We start from the raw sequence: 9,831 nt of genomic DNA, 5'->3' as shown, positions 1-9,831 counted from the left end.
GCACAAGTGAAGCTGCCAAGCTATAAAATCAGCTTTATTTTTCATTCGCGTAAGTTCACTCAAAATGACTCAAAATGAAATCAGCTGTGATTTTTAAGAGACTGATGAAATGATACTTTGAACCAAAGGTGGATGGGCTGCAGAGCAAGTGGTTCTCACAGTCAGACTCAATCTCTTTATGGGGGTAAGCTCGACTCTAGGTTTACTTGACTTGTAGGTGCAGCTCTGAGCCGACTGGTGGCGTTATTTCCCTTCACTGTAGCGGATACCGCTTCAAATAGGTCAAGGAAAAGTTTTGTGTTTTGACAATGTGCGGTGGGAGGAGCGGCGGGTTACCGATTGGTTAGTGAGTTTCAGCTACCAGTCGGTGATTGGCCCCGGCCCTCTAATGGGGCTGTGAGCAGGCAATGTCGGGTCTCCCCCACCTACACCCCCTCCCTGCCTCGCACCCCCTTGCTCGCTACACTTCGCTCCTTCCTCGCACTGATTGTCACACATTGTTTACTACGGCTTGAAATGTGACACACAACAGAGGCTATCTGCTGGAGTACCGCTCTGACAACTGGGATTCTTTTTGACGCGCCCCGTGCGTCTTGGTTATTTGGGGGACAGGCTGTGGAGACTACCCTTCTGCCATGACAGTGGATTTGTTTGCGCTCTTATGCGTGCTGGTCATCACATCCTCTGCGATGGAAGGTAAATAAGAAATTGGGACTAATACTTGCCGTATACGTGGACATGACTCTCTCCGAGGGGCGCTTTGTAGTGTGGGGATGCATGCAAGGTTCTGTGTGAGGGAGCGCTGCGTCCGTGGCATGCAGAGCGATGCCATGCACGTGGGTCGCTGTGGGCATCCCGTTATTTCAGAGCAGCATCCGCCGGCTCCGCTCGTGTAACTCGTACTTGTGAAGAACGAGACGTTGTGTGATTAAAATACGTTCACAGCAGCGTGTGATAGTTTATCAGTGACTGTTTATCTTTATTCTATACATGAGCGCATGCCAGCAGAAGCCTCCGTTATTATTTATGTTATATCTTCTTATATTTCCTTTTTTCCCTAAGTAGTTTTTTTTTCTCAGGGGGATGCAAGCTCTCACATTTATTTTCCTTTTTTTAATTAACCTAAATTATTACGACGAAAATCCACCGTGCATTGTTCTGTGGCACTTTAAATTGGCGAGGCAAACTCTATTAGATTGTGTTGATGGGAAGTTTCCCAAGATGCACTTTATGCTGGATTGCATTACGTCTTTTTACAACTGGAAAACAACTCCAAAAAATAGCCTCTCCCTTTCTGCATCTCTTTTCCTCCTTCTCTATCTTTTTCCGCATCTGCTCCTGTTTCCTTTCTGTTCCCTCTCACAGTCATCTGGACAAGCGTTGGTGTCAGTAGAGTGGTAGCCAATATCACCTCAGTTAAACATGTTTTTCATTTCCGCTGTGGGACCCCAGGGACCGGACACTAGGCTGTTGCCTGCGACATTATCTGCTGCACGGATAGCCCAGAGGCATCGTGGATATATAGTGTCTTCTCTCGTGTTATTGTACAGTAGCAGCCTCTTTCTAATATAACATAGACTAAAGCACACCGGCTTCCCCGTGGCTGTCTGTATCCACTCCCACAAACAAGTAAATTAAAAGCACAGTTAAAATGTGTTTTCTCACACACAGAGTTTTCTCTTTAATCGTTTACAACTCTCCTCCTGGGCTGTCCCCAGCTCTGGCGGTGCTCTGTAATTTGGCGGTGGCTTTCTTGTTTGTGCTCATCAGATTTCGACACTGATATGGATACCAAGCCCAGGCCCAAATTGCTACCTCTGCAAGAATGGATATTCTGAGGTTCAGATGTTTACCCTGTGTGAAATGACAGCAAGAAATGTAATTTTGGAGAGATGAGTGGAGGATGAGAGGGAGGAAGAAAATTTCCCTGCTTGGAAAGAGGTGTGGGATTTCTGCTTTGAAAAACAAAAAACGGGATGGGACTGAAGCAGATGGGCAGGGAGATGGCCCCTGGGTTACCTCAGTAACAAGGATGAAAGTGATTTCCTTGTTTTTTGATGCTAATTGAAAGGAGGTTGCCCCATGGGAAGGTTAAAATCTTTGCTGATCTGAACTCCAATCTGTTGCTCTTTCATTTTTTTTGTGTCTGTGTGTGCGAGAGAGGGAAAGCGAGAGGGATTGAGCGGGGGCCATTGATCACATTATCCCCGCCTATCCTGTCACCCTTAATCTGATTAGTCCAAATCTGCTGATAATCACAAAGTGTCAGAGATCTGTTTGTATGCGGCGGGTGTCGGGGTATCCGTGTAACTTTAGAGCCACGACCATATAGAAGGTTGATTGTGATGAATTGAATGGTTTATTTGACCTTACACATGTGGTCGCAGTAAACAACAATTACATCATCGATTCAGACCCTCAAGACCACGTACTGATGAACTGTGGGATGAAAATTATAAGGAGGAAGTACTCCAAGTGTGATTGCATGGGCGGTAGGCTGTGGCTCAGGAGGACGAGTTGCTTGCGTCATCATATCAGATGGTCGGTGGTTCAATTCCTGTAGTGTACCCAATGAATCTGCCGCAGCGTGAATGTGTGAGCGTTAGTTTAAAGGGGGTGAATGAGGGTTGTAGTAAAAAAAGTGCTTTGAGTATTCAAATTGAGTACAAAAGTGCTATACAAGTACCAGTCTATTTGTCTCCAAGGTGGATTTAAACTCCAGCTGCAGCATAAATACTACACCACACATCAAGGCAAAGTATCAACTTACAGAAATACATTCACTGGCAAGCTATTGAAAAGGTGCAGAGAGGCAGTCAGACCCAGAGCAGAAGGTTACAGCAGTTAAGAGTGAAGACAGGGCTCTGTATGGAGGCAGTGAAAAAAGACTTCTCCTTATTATCTTCACTTTTCTTCACAGCTCTCCTCTTTTCCTCGTTTGTCTACCCTACTCTGTTGTACCTAGTTTTCTTCCCTCATCTCCCCGTTCCACTCTCATCTCTCTCATCGCTTCTTCAGCTCGCTGTCTCTCTGGTATGCATACACTACTTGCCAACAGCAGCAGTAATACTGCTTTGCTTAGAAAGCCACTGCTTATTTATGTTTGCCCTTAAACCAATTAGGCTCAGATAAGCCCGCTCATTTACCGGCCCAGAATGTGGTGGTGGAGAAAGCTGGAGTGGAGCGAAGGGGGGATGAAACGGCAGCGGGAGATAGACAGAGACCGAATGAGATAAAACGATGAGCGAGACAGAAAGAGAGAGGTCAGCGAGTTTCAGAAAAGATACCATATGCATGTTTTACAAATGAGATGACTGTAAATGAACCGGGCTAAGAAAGTAAACGAGCACCCCGCTATATCAGGGATCTGACATACAGTAGATGTCTGAGCCATGGCGCAGCATTGTAAAACAGCAGTTTTATTCAGTATGAGTATGATAAGAGAATGTTAGTAATGTGCTGTAACCAGTCCCTCAGGATGCTGTGCTAAGTAGCTGCGCTGCACTAAGGTGATGCATCATCCTCAAACGATGGAAGAAAATGTATTGTAGACTCCGGAATAAATAGCAATTATGATCGCTTAATCAATAGTTGTTAGTTATGCTGGTCAGTTGACTTAAGCAGCGGTGGTGTGGTTGATTAGACGTCAGAGGAGAGAGTAGAGAGCTTACATTGGTATGCTTGTCTCGGTGTAAGTAACCGCTCTGTTTAAGTGTCCTTGAGCAACACACTGACTCAGCTCCGGGGGTACCATACTGTGGATGACCTGTTGCTTCTCCCCTTGTTGTGCAGACAATTCAGCAAGCTTTTCTCTGTCGTTTCCCACCCTTCAAACCTTGCAGTTAAAACCGAGCTCATACTTTGTGACAGCAGAGTTAAAAATGTTCTACTGTTCAGTGTGTAAGTTGTGCGCGCTCACCAGCTGTGCAGAGGAGCCAGCCTGTAAAAAGGATCCTGTTGAGTCTCTAATGGATTTTAATGCAAGATTGCTCTTTTCCTCTGCTCTCTCATTTCATATTATTAGACAAAAATAACAAAGGAATTAAAGGCTCGTGGGTTGATGTGGTAAGTGTAAAAAGACATAAAGCATTATTTGTGTGAGGGCTCATGTGTGTATTTTAGCCGCAGGCGCTATTGCTGACCTGGGACCACCTGAAGTAGAATTCAATTTTTCCCTTGTTTTTTACAGCCATGTGTGTATTGTACGTTTGGGTCCCCATGTCGTGAGTATAGCTCTAAAACACATTATAGCTGGCAGGGGCAGCAGACATGGCCTCATCCCATAATAGAGGCTTTATTTTGCCCACAGTGAAAAGACTACTTGTTGTTAAGGTTCGCTTACATAGCTTAGTCAGCTATGACGACCCCCAGTGCAAACCCCCTACGTGCAGCTTGTGTACCTGCAGTTCTGCAAAAGTGCTTCTTTTCCTGTGAAACTACAACACTTCCAGTGCCCGCAGTGCGAGGAACATTCTGTGAAGGGTTTCCCACATTTTCAAAATGTGTTTCACTTCCTCCTCCTCATTCTCTCTCTGCGTCTCTGCTTCCTTTCTCACTGTCTTCCCTCAAACCTCACGTACACGTGACATCCACACATCCACAGAGAGCACCCCTCAGAGTTCACCTTACCCCAGAGACATCTGAGCCATGGGATGGCCAGATGGTGGATGCAGGTTGGGAGCTTATGCATGTGCACATTTTTTGTGCACCCCCCCCCAGTGTGAGAGTAAGTTCTGTCAAGGTAGAGCATAGAAAGAGAGAAATAAAGCACTATGCGCTGTATTGCAAGTGCAGGTCCATTTTAATTACTGAAATGGGACTTGCATTGTGGATATCACGTGTTCTTTACGACGCTGTTTTCCAGTGTCGTCCACGCATTTCCGAGCCCAGAGATGTACCGCGGCGATGCTATCAGCAGTGTTAGGTTCCTACCCGTCTTGCTTCGTGCTTGGCCCTTATCTGAGCAGGTGGCCGACTGTGGGACGAGAGCTACGGCCTTATCTGTGCAATCTTGGGGATAAGCAGACCCACTGCATCAGCAGCATACGAAACGCATTAGAGCACAGGAGTGAAAGCGGTGACGCTCGTGACACAGTTCAACCTCAAACTGTGTGAGTCATCTGTTTGCTGGTGAAGCCAGATCTCTCAAATGGTAAGCACACAACAGGGAGAGAAGCACGCAGCGCGCTCAGTGATTAGACTTGATGTGCACAAGAGCACAAACTTTGAGAGAACCCTCCAAGCCACACCTAGTATAGGAAAATGGCAATGCCGGTTATTGATTGGCTGCAGTGACCCAGCTTCTCCACCACTCAAGGATGGTAGTGTGAAAAATGTGCTTTTTCTAATTCTTTGTTTTCAGTCTCAGAGGCTTTTTTTCCTCTCCATTATCACCTGTCCTAGAGATTGGGTGACAGTTGTTCAGTCAGCAGGAAAAGCGAGCCTCTTCAATATCTGTTGAGTTGAGAGGTGAGAAGAAAAAGCATTGATTATCGAGTCTTATTTCCCAGTGTTCACGCAGCCTTGCTCCTGAGGCCGTTATACTTAAAGCACCATTTCAACCACCTCTCCTCCATCCCATGGTCCCTTAAGCTTGTCCATTTCAGCTTCTCCTCACCAACTCAGAGTCAACCCAGGACCAAAAAGCTTGTTACTGACTTTTTCAGAAGTTCTTCTTGCCTGTTAGATTGTTCTTATGAATTTAATATGAGAGTGCAACCTTTAAGAGCCTCTTAATAGTGCAAAAAAAAGACATATGGGACCATGTTTTTGTTGCTGATCAAATAAAGTTGTTAAGAAAGACTCTTTCTTTCTATTTCCCAGTAGACTTTGGGAAATATACTTTTTTAGACATAAATAACTGTGTAGTCCTGTTATATTAAACCTCTGTCTACAGACGAGCGGGACTGATACCATTTATCGCCTAGCTTCACCTTTCATGTCACCATTTTATCATTAGCCATAGCCACTCGCGCTACTTTCACGGTAACACATGGCTAATTTGGCTATCAGGTAAATGCTAATAGTTAAACAGGTAACGTTGACGCGTGCATCGGCCAGGTTAACATTTCTGATAACTCTTTAATACTTAGGTATTGTTGAAGTGAGCGCTTCACTGATCTCTTCAAAAAGGGTGAAGTGTGCGTCACTGTTGATATTGATACTGTTAAAAAAAGAAATTTATTATTAATTACGATATGAGTATTGTTTTTTAATTTTTTATTGGCAGCCACAGTGCAAAGTACAAAAGACACCATCTCTGGCTGTGGGAGTATTAATTCAGATGGCATGGGTATTTTAAGTAGAAATATATATTCCAGCATGTTTTGCAATGAAGTGTGCTACTTCCACCTGAATAATTTGCCAGTTATTTCACTCTGTTTTTATTTTACACAGCATTTTAGCTTTCTTAGTTGCATTTTGGCTGTAGATTTGTTTTTTGTGGTTGTAAGTGCAGGGTACACTCCCTTCTGTAAACTCTTATTTCCCAAACCTAAGAGCCTTTGAAAAACTGGCTGTTTCTCCCTTCTTCTCCCCAGTTTTTCCCCCCATCTTTCCCTCTACCCCCGCAGACGTTTTTGGTTAAAAACAGATGCATTTATAAAGCATTATAGGGAAAGTGAAACATGAGCCTGTCTTCCTAAAGATGTAACAGGCACAGCATTGGCAGAAAGAGAGGAGAGAGACTGTTAGGGTTGTAGGCGTGCAGGCACAAAGAGCTTCATTTATGATTGTTATAATGAGATCTATTTTTAAGTCTGGCCCAGAATGAATTAATATGACTTTTAAGCCTAAAATCTAAAGCTTCAGGGCCACAAGTAGGAAGGGAGTGGTGCAAGAACACGTAGTGAATCAGTGTTTTTGTGACTTCCAATGCGTGGGAAACTTGAAACGTCTCTTTTAAAGTCTACAATCAAACTGATAAGAATATCAGCTAAGAGTACATGCTTGATAACTACACACTGTGTTTATTCAGCAAATGCCTTGCTGCTGAAGTTTAGATGTACAATATATGAAGCTGCCACCATACAGGAATTTTACAAAACTCTGGGACTTTTGCATTTAAAGTGAATTAGCAGCCCAGAGGATGCTGTGTCTCCAGCGCTCAGAGGAATTAAAGGCAGAACGTTAATAGGGCTGAAATTACGGTTGGTGGTGGAAGCTGCTCCACTTCTGATTAAATAAAAGCCGGCTCCTCTACAGGCTGTTTCTCATAGGGACTGACAAGCTCTCACACACACACAAGTACAGTTGTAAATGTGCGAGAGCCTCGCCGCGCACACATACACAACGACACGCATAGCTTTGATGTGTGGAAAGGAAATGAGCAGAGACTGAGAGCTAAGGGCCTGGGCCTGAGGCCTGTCCCATTATTAATGAGTAAGTGCCAGAGCTTCTCCCAGGTTCAGGACATGTGGACATATTTCACTATTCGCCTGCCCTTCTCCTCACCATAAATGTAATCTCTTATTAAACATTGGCTTCGTGGCAAGAGAGTGTCAGAGAAATTGTGCACGAATATTTGTGTGTCTGCATTTGTGTCCCATTAGCAAGAGAAATGAAAATAGTGGTGGAGAAAAATGAAGTGCCTGCGCAGTGCAAAATGGAATGCCAGCTTCCAAGGGGGACACTGATGGGCCAATAAGTAGCAGTGGTGGGAGGACAGTTTTCACCCTGCATAACACTGAATCTCTCTGCCAGGCAAATTTCAGCCTGCCCTGTGCTGTCCACTTTTCTAGCTGGAGAAGAAAAGAGCATTTCTGGAGGTAATTAACTATTGATTTGAAGCATAGAGGGTAATGGGGAAATGAGCGGACAGTATCTCGATCTACCGGCAGCGGGCTGGCTGGCTAGAGTACAACTAAGAAAACTGACAGGGTGTGAGGAGCATTTCCTAAGTGAAACAAAGCCAAAGGTGGTTTGTTTGGGTGTGGAGTTCTGTTTTCATTTTGGCAGAGAGAAGAAGGAATCAGAAGCCTGTGACTGTCTGTTGATTGCTGCCTAACTTTCTACGTCACATGCAGCTGGTAAACTGTGGGGTCTTTGATCAGGACGGCATTCTTGACACTTATCTTCATTTGACATCATTTCTGAGAAAAAAAACACAATGACATCATCTATGGGGTCACAAATCCCTTGACATCACACCTCATCCAGATAACGTCACATTTAGGATTACATCTACTTGGATCCAAACCACTGCAGCCAAAAGACTGAAGAGACACACACACTGGGATTTCTTCATTTATTAGTGAGATTTTCCTTTCCTTAGCTTGCCATGTTTATGTTTGGTTTGAAGTGAATTCGAGTCTATATTGCTGACCTTCCAGGACCAAAGGGACTAATTTAAATGAGACGCATCCCGAGTTCAATTCACAACCGAACATCCTCAACTTACACTTTTAACCCTTGCAGGAGATGATATATATTTCACAGCGAGTGTTGCTGTGTTCCTTCCTCTGCGCTCTCCTTTGACAGCTCTGTGTGGTATTGTTTTTGTTAGCGGCGAGCTAGAGGACAAGGATTAGGACTCATTTGTGCAAGAGAACAGAGGCGACGAGGGACGAAGAGACAGAGAGGGAGCGAATGATAGGCCTGTATCTGCCTACAATCTTATTTGTGCTAATGAGGAGGCTGGTGGTTCTGGCTGCTAACCCTTAAGCACATCCAGCCTTTAGAGTGCGTATGGCTACATGTCATTTTTATGAGAGTACATCTCCTTAGATCTCTATGGGGATTGTGATTTGCCTGTATTTAAAAAAATGAAAAAAAAAAAAACCCTCTGATGTAGAGAGGTTTTATTGTTGCTGTTAGCCAGAGTAGTTTGTGTATTTGCTGTTAGTGCAAGCTTAGTTGTTACAATTGCAGTTGAAATTTCTGAAGAATGTCTTGATTCAGCTAGTTAGCAGACTCAGTAATTCACTCTTTTCCCAAACCTCTATTGGGGCTCAGTGAACGGTATAAAATTCATGCCCCTCTTCAATTGTTCTCTTCCTCCTCATTCCCTATTCTTAAGAAGTCTGTCCCCTCCCTGCTTTCTGCATTTAAAGCGGCATGGCTTTGATGTGAGCTTTACACACTGTTAGACACCCACTCAGCAGATTGACACTGATGTCTGGGCGGAGTCGGTCCATTTCTGAGAGCTGGGGAGATGAACTGCCTGAATATACTGTACACATATGGTACACAGTCAGGTAGTTTTAAATAACGTAAAGTGGGATGTGGACGTGAATGAACAGATGTGCTCATTTTTCCACTCCGGCCGTGCCGCACTCAGCTGATGACGTGTCAAGATGATAAACGTTCCTACTAAGCCAAGCTGAATGTAATTGTAGAGCGGTTTTCCTGTGTTTTACAACTATGTCACACCGGTTTTAGAGGAAGCTCAGTTAAAACCAAAAGATACATTCTTGACATTTAAGCGATTGGATATTATTTAAAAAAAAAAAAAAAAATCCCACCAAATTCCCTAAATACCCCACCAGCGCAGTGTTAGAGCTTTGCTCCAGAACAAGTTCAGTAATGCTGAATGATTTGTAAAGGCCTAATTAGGGAGGACGTGCATGATGTGCATGTGTGTGTTTGTGCTGTACAAATTGTCAGATGTAATTTGCGCGTCTGTTCTAAGAATCACTTAGTTAAGATCGTGTAATTAAAAAAAAAACATACACATGCAAACACACCAAAAAACAGTTTTTATCTATCAAAACATCCACAAAACAAAAAAAACATACATTTTAAGGCAGATGCAGTAATTGACTAAACCTAAGACAGACCCACAGTTACAAAAAACTGGGGCAGAGACTTAACAGTGAAAATTGAGGAAGGCTG

The 9,831-nt window shown here is 43.9% G+C and overlaps 1 protein-coding gene across 2 annotated transcripts in view; it reads left to right on the top strand.

Annotated features, from left to right (window-relative positions):
- The first annotated feature begins 385 nt into the window (after positions 1–385).
- The window catches only part of ephb1 (EPH receptor B1), a 154,848-nt gene continuing 145,402 nt past the window's right edge, over positions 386–9,831 (top strand). The window contains exon 1 of one of the 2 annotated variants that reach the window (XM_005476260.4): positions 386–696. In XM_005476260.4, the coding sequence (XP_005476317.1) occupies positions 636–696 (61 nt within the window). In that variant the 5' untranslated portion in view covers positions 386–635. The remainder of the gene's footprint in view (positions 697–9,831) is intronic. The other variant, XM_013269921.3, reaches the window with a different exon arrangement.

Source organism: Oreochromis niloticus, linkage group LG18 (genome assembly GCF_001858045.2).
Source record: "Oreochromis niloticus isolate F11D_XX linkage group LG18, O_niloticus_UMD_NMBU, whole genome shotgun sequence".
Classification (NCBI taxonomy): domain Eukaryota; kingdom Metazoa; phylum Chordata; class Actinopteri; order Cichliformes; family Cichlidae; genus Oreochromis; species Oreochromis niloticus.
The sequence above is the reverse complement of the archived record's forward strand: the minus strand, read 5'-3'. Positions and strand labels throughout refer to the sequence as shown.